This window comes from Strigops habroptila, chromosome 12 (assembly GCF_004027225.2).
Source record: "Strigops habroptila isolate Jane chromosome 12, bStrHab1.2.pri, whole genome shotgun sequence".
NCBI classification, from domain to species: domain Eukaryota; kingdom Metazoa; phylum Chordata; class Aves; order Psittaciformes; family Psittacidae; genus Strigops; species Strigops habroptila.
In genome coordinates, this window is record NC_044288.2 from 12,734,556 (window position 1) to 12,750,945 (window position 16,390).

General features: G+C 48.7%; 1 protein-coding gene across 1 annotated transcript in view; it reads right to left on the minus strand.

The window, feature by feature from the left end:
• MGAT4B (alpha-1,3-mannosyl-glycoprotein 4-beta-N-acetylglucosaminyltransferase B) overlaps positions 1-11,665 on the minus strand; it is a 50,026-nt gene extending 38,361 nt beyond the window's left edge. The window contains exon 1 of the mRNA XM_030505128.2: positions 11,409-11,665. Coding sequence (XP_030360988.1) covers positions 11,409-11,505 — 97 coding nt within the window. The 5' untranslated portion in view covers positions 11,506-11,665. The remainder of the gene's footprint in view (positions 1-11,408) is intronic.
• Between the last annotated feature and the right edge of the window lie 4,725 nt (positions 11,666-16,390).

The following is a 16,390-nucleotide window of genomic DNA, read 5'->3' on the forward strand; positions in this document are numbered from 1 at the left end:
AACCAGCCACTTCTTAGAAGTGCATTCTGTGACCCATACCTCCGACAGCAGATCTCCTCTGACCTCTGGTCGTATTGGTCAGAGATCTGTAACGCAGATCTTTGAACACTGTTAAGTGATCCAACCCCATCCAAATGCCATAGATGCTGTCAGTACAAAACTGCTCCTTTCTCTTCGTGCCATCCTTCCACTTCATCCATGGGGCATCCATTAGGTTCAAACACAAAGGCAGCAAAGAGCCTATAACGAGAGCCTCATTAACTGACTGTGCAACTGGATTTATTTTGGAGCACAGTGCCGTCCCCTGCACTGCATGGCAGAGCTCTTGCTGGGGGGAAAAAATAGATCAAATTAAGAAATATCTTGCATACCTTAATAGTGCAAGCAGCTCTTCTGTCAGACTTAAAACAACAGCGTTACCAGCTGTAAAAGGGAAAAAAGCCCCAGGAAGTCTCCCAAAACAGCAGACCAAATGAAAAAGAAAAGGGCGAAGGAGGTTTCAAATCTGCCCTGGAGAGAATGTGCATGACAGCTTTAACCTGCTGCAGGGAGGGGGGAAATGAAACAGGGCAGCAGAGACCAGAAATCAGATTTATTAGGACCAACCAGGTAGATAAAAGGTAGAGGATGGCTCATTTGGAATCAGCTAACTTCTGAAAATGTCCAGTCAGCTTTAGCATTTCGTACACATGAAATTAGTGGCCACGCAAGAGTACTTTCCTGAAAGGATGGGATTTACTGCAGCCGAGATAATTATCTTGATACTTCTTTATCCCATTAGTGGTTTTCATTCGCATCCTGGAACACCATAAGCGGATTGTTCAAGAATTATTTGCCATCCGCTGTTTCAATCCTGATCAGAATTATCTTTATACCTCGGTACAAAGAAAAGAGATTACATCCCTGCCAGGGCTTGCTGCAATGCCCTCTTTTCTGAGGCTCCTCTTACCATTTTCATTCTATAAAGTGATGAAAAGAATCAGAAAACAATTGTCACGGACATGATTTTGCCCTCTCCTCTTCCTTCTCCACTTGTGCCTTTGGGAGGAGGAGGAGATGCTCTTCCCACCACATTCCCTGCAGGAGATGTATCACTGCACCTGCACAGAGATGAAGCTCAACAAGACTTAGTCATCACATTACCCAGGACAGGATCCAAAAATGCTCCCCCCCAGCTTCCTTTTGCACCACAATCCACTAATAAAAGAACAAAGATGAAACTGTTAAAACCAATTAAACAATCACTTGATGCAAGAGAAAGAAGTGGGATTCACTGCACTGGAGATCCCAGGGGCATATGCTGAATGTCGCGTTTTGTGCTCTCTAGTAATGTATGTTACTATGCAAGCTCCAGTGGTGATAAAGCCAACATCATTCAAACAGCCAACACAATCCCTTGCTTCAAGGCCTAAAGCAACAAGAAGACAAAATTCCCTTCGCAGCCATTCTAACCGCCTGCCAGGTTTTGTATTAATGGAAGAATTACATCTCCTTCCAGGTATGCCGAGGACACAGCTTGTCTCCCCATGGCCAGCATGAGCTTACCCAGCAGCGAGTAAAGATGCCTGGATGACACAAAAACTATGCCTCCTCCTTACAGAAACATAAGAAGGTAGGGATTCAGACCTGACATGAATAGGAATGCATGTATGTTTTAAAAAAGCATGTTTTATGGCTGTGTAATGAAATCTGTGGGAGAGTTATCTTCATAAACAAGTTATTAAAAGTGGGAAGAGGGACACAATAAGAGCAGGTGCCAATTACTCAGCTCCCAGAGGATACTTTCCAATTTCTCACCTTCCCCCAAAGCAAGATGTGCCGGTGTATGGCAGCGCGTTTACTTGCAAGTGTAACACCCTTTTGGAGTATTGCTTCTCTCCTGCAAAGCAAAGCTGCATTGCTCCTGTGCTGCCGCTGGAGAGGGGCAGCCCATTTCCCCACCGACCCTGAACCAGAGCTGAGACCAATACAGCAGAAAATGAATGTGGAAAAGAGTGAAACAGCAGAACGTAAATAAAATTATCTTTGTATTTGACTCCAGGATCTGGCCACTCCTCCCGCCACAGGAACAGCAAATTTGTGAGCGAATTGTGACTGCCAGGTTTGCGTCTCTGCAAATCTCTGCTTCGTTTCAGGCACAAAATGCCAGTAATGATTTTGTTATTTTAAGACAGCGACATAGTTTCAGACAGTAAATGTCCACATTGCAACTGGAGACATCAGAGAGAGCCCATCCTTTGAGGCAAGCACACCAAGCTAATGATTAATATTACAAAAGTAATCCGAGCCTTTAAAAATCATTATTTCCAAAATCAGCAAATAATTACCAAGGCCTTCAGCAATCAATACCCAAGATAAATAGACAATTAAATTGCAAAAGAAACAGAAGAATGTTGTTAATATTTGCCAAACACATGCCAAATACACTTCTTCATGGTAACCAAATACTTCCAGTAAATAGATATTTTAGCTCAGTGGAGAGGCACTTTCAGAGAGTAATAAATTAATCTAATAAAACAGACAGACAGGGTGGAACCAGACATTAACGAAACACAAACTGATCTATACGGAGCCAACCCACAATCCATGTCCTAATTATGCTCATCCACCATTCCGGGTACTTGCTTCCCCCACCCAGGTCAGCTCTTTAGCCCAGGGAAAAGACATGTTTCATGCAGATCCACTGGCACGACAGAGCAGAGGGTTTCAGCCATTGAATGACAATGTTTGTGCTCAGCTAAAATTTGCATTTCCCATTTTTTTTTCCTAAATACCTCTCGCTCCTCCAAGTCAGTAAATTAATCTGCTTTTAAATACGATTCTTGCTTTGCCTTCAGTGTGGTTTAAACTCCATCCCTGGTGCAGGATGAGCTCTCGCTGCCTGGCAGCACCAGCTGCCATGGCACATCCCCACTCTGGAACCCAGGGGGTTTATCCTCAGGGGCTGTGCTCTGCCTCACCATCACTCCTGGGATCTGGAGGGACTCGGAGCAACCCCTGACACCCAGTGCAAGGACTAGCACCACTTCCTCCCTGGGCAGACAACCTTTACCAGCTTCAACCCCCTTCAAAGAGGGTAGATTTAGATTAGACATTAGGCAGAAGCTCTTCCCTGTGAGGGTCCTGAGGCGCTGGCACAGGGTGCCCAGAGAAGCTGTGGCTGCCCCATCCCTGGCAGTGTTCAAGGCCAGGTTGGACACAGGGGCTTGGAGCAACCTGCTCTAGTGGAAGGTGTCCCTGCCTGTGGCAGGGGTTGAAACTAGATGAGCTTTAAAGTCCCTTCCAAGCCAAACCAGGTTGTGATTCTACCCAAAATCATTGCTTGGAGTCAACAAAGCCTCACTATTAGAAAAGCATCTGATAAAGTTCCTCAAATAGTGGATAATTTGAACTGGACAAGATTAAGTGAGGGAGAGACATGTGGGAGGACGTCCATCCCAGTCATTTTCTGCAACATCAAAGGAAGAAGGAAGGGAGGAAACTGCGGGAAATTGAAGACGAAGAGAAAAGATATCAAAGCCAGCTCCGGAGAGAACACAATGAGAGATGGCAACAAAAAGGAATAGTTAAAACACAAAAGGCAAGATCAAATAAAAGGAAAAGATCACAGTCTGGGCACAGAGAGGAGGGAAGGGAGACCACCACACTGCTTTTACCAGTGTTAACTGGACAATTCATTTGACAGGTACTTGTCTGTGGCAGTGGCTGAGTCTGAGAGAATCCAACACCATCCAGGTCCACCCACACAGTCAAATATTGTTCTTGCTCTTCACATCCAGCATGGGGACACTGCACAGCAGCTCTACTCCCCTGAGCACCCATCTTTTGGGGAGGAATATAGCCGTTTAGTCCTCACTCAGAAAACTACTCCAGCTTCTTCTGTATGAAATTCTTGGTACTGGCAGGGTTAGTCTTGCTACTATGCTTTCACTAGAACAGGCTATACAAGCATGAGTGCTATTACACATATCTTAAGTAGCTCATATCTCAGTATTGAAAGTGTTTCTTTGATTATTTACAAGGCCACACAACTTTTTTGGTATCACAGCCATGAAATTTCTCAGAGCAGTGACAATACATAGAGGATTTATTGCAGCATACACACAAGTAGTGAGCGACAAAAAAAGGTCTCCAGGTTAAACCTTGCTCCAGAAAGCTCTCGCCTGAGAGAAAGAATAAAAACCTATGTGCTCTAAGGCAGCTTTGAAAATGTGATCAGGGTGGTCTAAAAACTCATTGAGGGATAGGTGTGGACCAGGTAATGGCACTGACACAAACCAACACTGTGCTCTTCCACCAGATCAGCATCTATCCCACTACCAACAAGCCCTAAACCATCAGTGTGACAATTATAAGTAAATGGGCACTGCAATGCAACAAAACTCATAACGAAAGTAAGATGGGTGGAGATTAATTTTTGCACAGAAGCTTCTTCAAAGCCTAACGGTTTACATTTCAATGCTGTCCACTTTAATATAAGGAGAAATTAAAACATCTTGCACAAATGTGTCTAGTCACTTCAAAATACAGATTCACTTTTAGATAAGTATTTATCTTGTACCTAGTGCAAGAGAGCAGGAATACTTAAATATCAGGGGAGTGAGTCCAAGGCAGGGGCAGACAGGAGGGAAGATGGAGTTACAGAGCTGTCTCGCTGCATCAGACACACATCCACGCTAATGCACAGATACTGGAGACTCAAATGTGACTTGACACCGAGACAAAAACAGAAGAAGTGGTCAGTGCCCAATTATCACAGAAAGAGATGATTTAAAACAGAAATCTTGCTTTCCAAAAGAAGCCTGACATGAGCTCAAAAAGTAAACCCAAGAAGGGCATTGTTGAATAAAAAGCTCCCTACAATTCAATTCAAATAAAAAAGGTGGAAAAAATGCATTTCCCTCATCAAAGACAACAATCCTCTCCCTGAATCAGGAAGCTGTTAAGCAGATGCTTGATCAGCACGCCCTAAAAAGCCTCTCCTCCTCCCCACGTTAACCTGCCAGCCCCCGCTGAAACCCTTTGTTTATTTTAATAGTTTCCATAGTCCCTTAATTCGACCAGTGACTTCTGCCTACGCCATAGCCCTTTTCACCCACCGAGGCCCAAAGATCTCTTGGGCTGTGTCTTGTGAGAAACAAAACATCCACATTAGAATTGGCACAATTATGAGATGGAAAATCTTCACGCGAAACATAAATCTTTGTCACTTTTAGGCAGGTGGTTCAAGCCCACCTCTGCACAGTACTGGGTGGTTCTGGATGCCTGTGCCAAGCCAGGCACCCCAGGACCAATATTTGCTCATCCATGAACTGAGAAACTGGTACTTTGGTGCCTGGTTTGGGTTTTGTGAAGAGAGAGAACGGTAGCTAACCCATGCCTACCTGCAGCAGCCCGCTAGCAGCCTTGCCCAGCCTAACAATCACCACAGCAATTTCTCCGTCACTTAGCAGGCTTCAGAGCTTTCTAGAGATGACTGGCAGGCAGCTTCACTTAAACTAGCCCACTATAGATGCATTCTACATTAAACACTAAGTGAATAATCAATGAACATTCAGGATGTAAGCACAAATCAACGATTTGTTTTAGATGAATCAAAGGGAATCACAAATGAGACAGGGTTTTGTTCTGTAACAGAAGTAAACCAAGAGAAATGCTTGATGTAATGGGGTGTGTGTTAACCTCCTCTGCCTGCTCTGCTACTAGGCACAGACACAGACCTTGGTGGCAGACACTGCTGTGTCCTCCAAACCCCTGTGACAAGAGATGTCACTGTCCCCAGAGAGCAGATGGACACTGAGGCATGAAACCAGCTGATTGACCTTCCCAAGACTGGGAGGGATACAGCATAGTGAGGACCTGAATCCAAGTCTCCTATACTGGGGAACACTATCCTGGCTAGGAAAAATCCCTTTTCCAGTAACTTCAACTCTGCCACACAACCACAGCTCTTATTGTTGAAGCAGCAACGAGACATGGACAAGTGCTTGTGCAGTACAGGTCAAGAGCCCTATTTAAAGACATAATAAAAACTGCAAAGAAATAAAACCAGAAACACAGGTGACTCCAGACAATGGAAGAGTTCTTGTGATAAGTGCATCTCAACAGGTTGCCTGGAGCTCCTCACTCCTGGGATGAATTTGGTCAAATCATATGCAGGATAATTTTGCAAACGCTGCTGCATTCCAGCCACCAATTCCACACAACATCTGCTGGGCACCACACAGGCCAAGTAAAGGCTCTCAGAAATGCTCCTGCACATCTTTTTATTCACCATGCATTTTAATGACAGACTTCTAACCTCTGGGGTTCCTTAACCAGGTCCCTGCCTGCACCTCCCCAGCCATCAGGAGCACACGCTGGGTCTGCTGCTGGCATCTCTCCCTCTGCTAAATGCTTCCAAGGGTTGTAGTGAAATGACCCCAGACCAGGGCTTTCACTCGCATCCATCCGGCTGCAGCCAGTGCCCAGGACCCCAAAGAAAGGACAGAATCCTGAAGTCAAGCTGCTGCAGGTAACAGAAATGAAATAGCAGTGGGAAGCTGCACATGCCACAGGACAGCTCATATTTAGCAGTATCACAAGCTTTGACTCTGCTGCTTCTAGAGCGGATTAGCGTTCATGGCTCTTATGCATTATATAAGAAGACTTTGTAAACATGCTCAGAGGAATGTCCCTCCAGGACAAAGTCTGTTTCCCACAAAGGACACCCTGAGCGAGCGGAGCCTGCACTGCACGCAGCACCAGACAAGCAATTTTACTTTACAGAGATGCTGTCTGAGCCTCCACAGCTGCAACAGGCACCAGAGCAATGTCCACACTGCAGCTGGTGCCCCACGATCACCCACACCCCATCACCCCATTCCCCATCACATTCACAAGTCACAGAAGAGACCCTGCGCTCAGACCTGCACCAAGATACCCACCCAGGATGCGAGTGGTGAGTCCTTCAAGGAGATGTGCACATCTATTCTGAAGCGCTTCCACAATGCCCAGGGGAAGAACAGTTCCCATGAGGTGAGCATCCAAAATATCATGCAATCAAAACTGACCTTAGGGGTGTGAAGCTGCTGGACAAAGAGCAACCCCACTGCACACTTAAATCTACAAGTACGGAGGTGCCTGCGGTTATGGTTTTACAACAGAAACCTGAAGCTGGCTGGTCCTGGGTAACTATAAATCATTGAGGGGGGAAAAACCTGCCCTGGGAAGCCTGCACAGGCAGCATAGGCACAGAGCCCACCCTGAGCTATGCAGCCATACCCTGGAGGTGCAATCCCACCTTCAGAATGCAGCATTCCCAAGGGGCAGCATGTTGGGAGAACCTAGCTCATTGGTCAGTCAAGATGAGAACAAACATTATGGATGAGAACTGAAAAGTTGTCATCATGGAAAAGAAAAAAAAACACAGCAATTTATTTACAGGTAGGTTTAATTGTTCACCTTCATCCCATCTGCACCTGTGACTTATCTAAAGTCATTAAAGCTTCTCTGTTTTACTGAGCCCTCAGTAGAACATGCCCTGTAATCTCCATGTCAGGCACACTAATGCCTGAGCTTGCCCGTGCCTTGATCCTCTGACCACAGGTCACCCAACATAGTTAAACCCTACAGGTCCACCTCATGACAGCAGCTGATGGAAGAGCTTCTTCCAAAGCAGCCGTTCGGTTTTGAAAGTTAAATCATGCTTAGACCTAAAATCAGCAAAGACGGAATATTAATCTTTGGCCAAGACACCCACCACCACGATGTGCAGCACGTGGTCCACCTCCAAACCACCCGTGATGCTGGACGTTGGCTGCCTGGGTGGCTGGTTGTGCTGTTTGAGGCTGCCCTTCTCTTCCTACTCCAGCAGACTATTTCAAACCTCATTTACAATTGGAAAGATGAAGCATCTGTTTTTGCAGACCATGAGGTCAAAACTTTACTAATAACCACAGCACAGCAAAACATCATTAGCGGGTAAACAAACCCTGCCTCAGTCACAGAGAGGCAGCTCTAGAGCTGGTTTGACCTGGTTTGTTCTCTTTTGACTAATTGTTTTGTCCTTCCAACATGGAGCAGGAAGACAAGAAGGTTCTGTGATGCTTTACATGTGTTTTAATATCATTTTTTACCCTATCGGAGGCAACACTGACTCCTTGACAGCCTTCGCCAGAACTCAATGACACGAGCAGCTCAGGATCACTGGGAGTTGTCTCCAGCCATTCATGAGGAATGGCTGATGTTACAGAGGACTGGCAAACACAAAGCCTGTCTTTGAAAAATAAGGCGATGAGGATAAAGAGGATGAAGGAAATTATAGAATAATCAGCTTAGGTTCGGTTGAAGTGCTTAGAAGACAAGGAGAACTTGAGCAAGAGCTAACTTCTGTTTATCAAGAGCAAATCACATCAGATCTATCATACTTCTTTCTGTGAGAGGGTGCAAGGACTTGTAGGAACGGGATGAGAGAAAAAGATTTCAGAGAGATCTCTGATAGTGTCTCATAGGAAGTCCCCATAGCACACCTGGGCACCCAGGGGCTGTACTGAGCCACATGAAGGTGGGTGCACCACTGCTGGGAAGCCCACCGGTGAACTGGTTGATGCTCTTTGAGCACAGACTGGGAGGACTTTACTGAAGCAGGTTCCAGGGGAACCCATCCCAGATCTGACACCACTTGGTGTTTTCATCCACAACTTGGCCGATGGCAGAGAAAACATGCTGATTGCCTTTGAAGGCTACACCAAGCTGAGAAGGACGGCAATAATGCAGGAGAGCAAGATCAGAATTCAAAACAAACCTGACACTTTAGAAGGAGCAGTCTGAAAAAACACAAAAGGACACAGTTCAACAAGGACAAGCGTGAGGTAATGTGATTTGGTAAGAATAATTAACCAGCAAGTACAAGGTGAGGAATGAAAAGCAGGAAGAGTTCTGGAGAAGAATGGCTGAAGGGTCAATGGGATTAAACAAAAAATGAAACACAAGTCACCTGCAGCAAAAGTAAAAAGCAAACACACTGGGATGTACAAACAGGATCGCTGCATGTGAAAGACCTGAAGTAATCCCTTACTCTGTTAAGTATGAAGGGTGGTGGTCCAGAAGAGAAGAATAAGAGCACCTGCAGCCCAAGAATACATAAGCTAAAAAGAATTATCAAAGGAACCAGCATGGTTTAATCTATATGAGCAGGGACTAAAGGAAAACACGGTAGCAACTTCCAAATATCTCACAGGCTCCTGCATAGGAGGAACTTTTCTGCCCGTGCCCAATAAATGGAAAAAAGCAGAGCAATCGTGAAACCAAACTGAAGGAAAAGACATTTCTGTTCAGACCGTAAGAAAAATCTAACGGCAGAGCTGCTAAATGTCAAACAGATTGTCCAGAGAGCTCAGGCATCTGCCGTCGGAGGGGTTTAAGAATGAACACGATAAACATCTGTCAGGAAGGGGTTGGTTATCACCGATCCTGCACAGGGGCAGGAGATGGTCTGGATGACCTCTCAAGGTCTTCTGCAGCTCTGTATAGAGTAACAGCCTGATACGTAAGTGACCATAATAGCCGGAAACCTGCTGTGCTGACACAGCCTGACCCATGCTGTTTGTGACCTGTTGTAGCCATTGCTGTTTGCAAGATACAATCTGTTGCTGTCAGAGGAAAACATGTATCCCAGGGAGGGTCCTACCAAGAAGGACAGGGACAGTGGCGACCAAGGTTGTTATTTAGGCACTTGACTGAGCAATGGGGAAAAGCTCCTTGTTAGAAAACAGAAGTGAGTCAAAGGATGACACAGTACAGACAGCACAGGGCTGGCCACCTTGCCTCAGAAACCAGGAGCGACTGCTGGGAGCCCATGCAGCGTCTCACGTCAGTTTCACTTCATTTATGGGAGGAAGCTACAGGTAAAGCAACTGCTCAGCGGGAACCACAAGAACGCAGCTCTCAGAGTGCTCCTATGAGTGCCAGAGTTAGGGTCTAACATTTCAGGCTGAAAGCACATACACCCGGTTCACAACCGTTCTGTCCAGTTAAACAACTGTTCTGTCCAGTTAAAAACGTCCCCAGCAGAAGCCAACCAACCCACCAGCGGTACTCCTGCAATTACAAGTGCCCGTCAGTCAAGCGTCTGCACGAGGCAGCTTTGATGGGATTTCAACCACACCAGCAACACAACAGGAAAGTCCTTCAGCTGATCAACAAGGCAGAGGAGTCCAAGCAGCCACCCATGAGATGCCCACAGCTGTCAGGAGAAGGTGGCACGTCCCAGGCACTCCTGCCCTGCTGGTGGGGAAGGGGCTGGGCTGGATGGGCACCTACGTGGGCTCGTGTCATCCAGCCCACTGGAGCCACACCACCTTCCCTCAGCCCTGCCACCAGCCTTGCACCACACATGCGCTGCACCTTGTGATTGTGCACAGTGTGCCATGGGACAGCAATGCCACCAAGTTGTGTCTTAGGCTCAGCAAAAGCTGCTTCTCACCTGTAGCGGGGAAAGATGCTTATATGGTGAGGGGAAGAGAGGGTCAAGGGCTGGATGGCTGCACTGCCTGCCTGTAACAACCTCTAAAATTACAGGATCTGAAAGAGCTGAGTGACTTAGCATGGGCATGAGAGGTTCTGCACCCATACACGACACAGATACACAATTCAGAGGCAACTACCGGAATTGTCTTCCAGACCATGCTAAATCCAATGCACTGCTTTAGTGAGTGCCAGGATGGGGAAAAGCAACTATCCCGTTGTCAGGAAAAACCAGGAGCGAGCATCTCTGTGATACCTCAATGGGACGGGGCCCTGCCCCCCTGCTCCACAGTCACTCGGTGCAAACCCAACACCGACACTGAAGCGCCGAGACCGGCAGCCCTCGCACCCGTCCCTTGTGCACTTCAGTTACTGGACCCAGCATCGAACCGCAGGAGCCGTGTGCGGGGCAGCCAGCGCGGCTCACATCTCTCACCTCCAGTTCGCCCTGAGCCCCCCAGTACCGGAGAGCTCCCCGCAGTCGCTGGCATCACTACCTCTCCACGAGGATTTAACCCGCCCGGTTCCCATCGCCCACGAAGGTGTTCACCATAAACGTGAGGGTGCAAGAAGCGCATCACCGAAGCGAAGCCCAGCGCGCCGGGACCCAGACGCCCGCCCGCCCGCCGGGACCCCCGGCATTGGCACCTCCAGCCCTGCGGCGCACTGGCACGCCCGCACCGGGGGTCCCGCGGGGCCAGGGCGCGCAGGATCCCGGCGGGTCCGGATCACAGAGGCTCCCGCAGGATCCCACGGTCAGGATTACCCCAGGTCCGCATCGCACCGGACCCCCGGGGTCCAGCGGGGACCGGCTCCCCGAGCACCCCCCGCCTCAAACCCCTGCGGCGGGGCCACGGCTGGGCCCCAGCTCCCCTCCGGCGGAGCGGCCGAGCCCCCCTTACCTTTGTGCCCGCCGAAGGCGCCGTACCAGGAGAGCGAGAGCAGCGCGCAGAGGCAGCCGAGCAGCAGCGTGAGCGCCGTGCCGCTGCGGAGCCTCATCGCCTCCTCGCCGGCGGGGGCGGCCGCATGTCCCGGGCGCGGCGCGGCCTCGGCGGAGCGGAGCGGAGCGGCGCGGGGCGAACCGCCCGCCCGGCCCCAGGCAGCGACCGCGCCGGGCCGGGCCGCGCCGGGGCGGGCGGGGCGGGGCGGGGCCGGGGGGCGTGGCAAAGGGGCGGGGACGAAGGGGCGGGGCGGCAGCGGGCGGAGAGCGCCCCCGTGCGGGGACTGCGGAGGTGGGGGTGAGTGTGTGTGTGTGTACATACATGTGTGTGCACATGTGTGTGCACGTGTCTGTACATACATGTCTATACGTGTGTGTAAACATGTGTGTACATGTGTGTACGTGTGTGTGTACGCTTGTATGTGTGTACATTTGTATACGTGTGTGTGCATACATGTGTGTGTATATGTGTGTGTGTGTTTGTGTACATGTGCCTGTGTATGTACACATACCTATATACTTGGTTGGTTCATTGGCACACGCACACATTCTGAACATGCCTGTGTCTGTACAAAGGTACACAGATACCTGTGGATGCCTGCATGGGTCTGTGCACGTGTGTGTGTGCGTGCACATGCCTGGGTCCATATGTCTGTCTGTGTGCACATGCCTGGGTCCATATGTCTGTCTGTGTGTATATGCCTGCGTCCATACATCCATATGGCCATGTGGGTGCGTGCATGTGCCCCTGCACACACGGGGGTACACACAACTCTGCGCATGGGGGTGTGCACAGGGACCCTTGCAGAGCTGGGGGGGTGTGTGCAGGACGAGGTGGGGGCAGCAGCCCCCATGGCCGAGCAGCAAGTGCATATTCACTGCCATTTCCGCAGGAGCATTTCATCTTGGTCAAGGAAGCAGCACTTAATGTTTACTGAGAGGAAATCGATGCCGGATGAATATCGCAAATGGGAGCTGCTGCCTGAAAGGACACCATCGCTCTTCCAAAGGACCTTGCACTCGGGGTTATGGCTTCAAGCTTCTTCTCGGGTAAAGGACAGAAGAAATCAGGTTCGAATATTATTTTGCCCTTGTTTTCATCTATTAATGGGTCTGGCTTTATTTCACTGCAGACCAGGAGGAGCCGTACAGGAAGGCTGGGTTCAAAATGCTGAGTTTACACACCTCCATCACCTGAACTTGTTCCTGTGGTTGCCCGTGAGGCCAAATGGGAGGTGGCAGCTCATGTCCTCCATATGTGGGTACATCATTCCTCCAGGAAAAGTTGCCATCTTCCATTCCCTGGAGCTCTTTTAGAGAGTAAATAGTTGTCAGATGTGTAAATATTTGGTGTCCAGTGAGCCAAGTCTGTTGTTTGAAATGTTTGGATCAATTAGAGAGTAATGTAAAGTGAAGCAGAGGTGGGAATGGGGATCCAGGCACCCAGATATGCTGCGCTGCAGCCCTGGAGCTGAAGTAGCCAGCAGGGGTGTGCTGGGAGCCATCCATGCCCCATGGGCATGTCTCCTCCTGGCAGCACTCCAGCTGACACTTGAATCCTTCTGAGATGGGGAAATCCACCAAACAGGTCCTCAGGCTGCTACTCCATTTCCTTCTGGAAAGGTGAAGGGTGAAGGGAGCTCAGCACCCAGGGGCTGCCTCGAGGTGCTGAAAGCTACATACATGTGGGAGAAAAAGCACAGATCGCTCATTTCTGCAGGAGATGGCCGTGTCTACCTGTGTCCTTGGACTCTTCTCTAGTTTATAAAATAAAATAAACCACATTTTTTAACTCTTGAAATGGTCTCTCCCAGTGATTAGAAAATCCAGGAAGGAAATCGGCAGAGGGAGCCCTTTGGACAGCCCCAAGTCTTTGGACAGTACTGCCAGAAGGCAGCGAGGAGCTGTGGGGCTCACACCGAGCACATCCCTGAGTGGGGAAATGCACTGAACATCACTCTTGGGAATACTGAAAAGAATGAGGGATCTGTGCTTCCTTCCCTGGATTTTGCGAGGCATTGCCCAAGCGACCATCACCCACAGAACATGAGCCAGCAGCACATCCCAACCACACCAGCAATAGCTTTTTCACCAGCAGAGCAAAGAAAACAAGCCCCAGAAGCTCCGTCCCAGCCAGCCCACTTGCTTTCTCACCTTAAACCTACGCGTTAAACCCAGGAGCAAATAGAGGGTTCACAGGAATTAATGGCAAAACCCCCCCAGAGGCTGCAGACAAGTAAGAGCTGCTTGTGGGAAAGGCACGTGAAATCCTACCACCATGACAGAGTTTAGGGAGAGAACATGACATGTTTTAGTGCATTAGATGTTGGCTGGTTTATTTTCAGAGGTGCAAAACGCTCCTGCCACTCGGGGTACACGGTGTGTCTGCAGTGGGAGAGAACAGAATAGCATTAATAATTTCTCCAAGACAATTAATTAGACTCTTTCCCAAGGATAAAGCTTAATCTAATTTCTGCTGTTATACTTTGTCTTCATAAAAGTCTGAAGAAATGAATGAGCTTTATAGCACCCTCGCATGACAGAAACCTTGGGCTTTCTTGTGAAAAATGAGGGACTGAGCAAAACTGCCAGCACTTGTGATCTTTCTATCAGACCTGAAAAGTTCCCTTTTATTCTTGAAATCCCTCCTTTTATCCCAGTTTTGGCTTTTATTCTGTTTTTAACAAGCAAACTTTGAGCCTTGGTCAAAGTCTGAAATATGAACTGCAGAGACTCAAAACCCCAGCAGCAAATAAACAGAGAGAAGATGGTTGTTTTAAGCGGATCTCATGATCTTTGAACAGTTGATGTTGGCAATACTGAGCACGCTGCAGAAATGAGGGGCCTTCCACGGAGAGCACTCCAATAGCAATCCACAGGTCCTGAGGCCATTACAAAAATCAGAAAGAGAAAACATTTGTTAGGCCTAGATAGGAAATGTAATCCGGGTTTATAGCTGATTTTATCTAGCTCACTAAAGAGCTTGGCTCTGGAGTTTGAGCGGGTTGGGCTCAGTCGTCCCCAAGCAAAGAGTACTGTTTGTGTCATAAACCAAAGTAACTTTATTTGCTATATGTTTTATAGGCTGCCATGACGCATCACCAGGGCTTGTGTCGCTGCAGCACAAATGTTTCCAAAGTCTCCTTAGCCACCAGAGACGAAGATCACAACAGGGTGTTTACCTTGGGTGTGTTGACATGCTGATGCTTCAATTCAGGTCAAAAGCTACACATCAGGTTCTCACTGCAACATTCACCCCAAGCAATTTGTGTAGGCTGCAAAGCATTCCTGTTCACTTTTGGGAGCACGAAATCCTTAAGTATTTGCACGACACCCATAGCGTGCTTGTACTTTGTGCCTGCTCTCTACCCGTTTTCCCTATCTGATCCTCTGTCTCAGTGAAAACACTGTCCCAGAGTTTCCTGCCGTTGAAAGTTACATGTCACACCAATGAGAAGTGGTGCTGAGCCTGTGTAAACACCTGATGTGGCAGAACTAACCTTCAGGAAGACCCAACCTCAAGAATGAGACAGCAAAAAAAAACCCCCTCCCAGCTTTCCCTTCTGCCTGCACGGTTGAGGAAGGACAGTTTCTGCTTCAGAGGCACTGAGTAGTGTTTTCACTGGGCTGGTGGCGGAGGGAAACCATCATGGGACCAAGCTGAGTCACCAGCGTCTGACGTGATGTGTCCAGAGCATCCTGCACCTCTCCAGAAGCATCTGGAAGGAGCGTGTGGTCTGCAGCACCCAGTCCAGTCCGGCGAGCACCCACCCGCTGCGGCTCTGCACTGTCCCTCCATCACCACACATCACTGCCAGAGCCAGGGGTACACATAGGACAAAGCTTCCCCTCCTCACTGGGAGCGCCAGGGCAGTGATGTGAGCCTCAGGCTGGAGCAATGATGTGGGGAAGAATTCCCTCTGGAAAACCATCATCAGCCTCTGTGGTGGTTTGCAAGCAAGGAAAAGACGCCCCAGCCTTCATCCTGCCAGAGCTTTACTGTGAACGTGAGAAGTTTGGACATAAGGAGTATTTCTGGTGATCGCGCCCTCAGAGCAAGAACCTCACCAAATATTTTTAAACACTTCCCAGCAGAAAGTGGGTGTAGAGAGAAAGCAGAGCACTGCAGGGGTGCTCATTGCTCCTTTTTTGAGCCTTTCCTCTCTACATTTGAGATTTTAAACTCAAACAGCTTTTTTTTCTCCAGCCCCTTTTGCTGTTCCTTTGCCACATCCATCTGTGAAGCTGGCTGCTCAGCAGCGAGGGCTGACAAACCACTTTTTGAGCAGGGGTTGCTGCGATGCTATGGGATTCCTAAAGAACCGTAAGAAAACATCCACACAGCCAGTGCTTCACGCTGAGAATGCTAAAACCCGGATCCTCCAGCAAACAGAGGGAAAAACATCTCAACATCTGTGGGAATACAGCCCAGCTGCTCGCATGGCCTCGACGGGGGGCTGAGAAAGTGCCCAGAGGCACATCTCAGGGCTGGGGGCAATAGGAAATGCAGGGAGAGGGAGGTCTGAGGTCTGCACCAGAGAAGAGCTTGCTGGGAGGAAACTCCCGACCTCGAGGAGGAAGAGAAGGAGATGACTCACTGAGTCAGCCCTGTCCCGTGACCGGTGAGGTAAGCTCACAGCAGCCTGGTGAAAGCCTTATTTTCTTTATGTTTTGTAAAAGTGCATGGTGCCACCACCAAAAAGCTGAGCGTGACTCAGCATTCTCACCAGGAGGAGGGAAATTCCCTCTGGCTTTTGGCTGCTTCCATGCTTGCCAACTGGATTAAAGTTCACATGGAGGAAACCTGAGATTTCTGATTTTGATTTGGTGCATAGCCTGATAATTATACATGCAATTATAAATTATAAATGAATCTGAAGACACAAGTGGCTTGAAAAGACCCAGCAACTTGAGGACAACCCACTGTGCCTCAAACACCCAGGC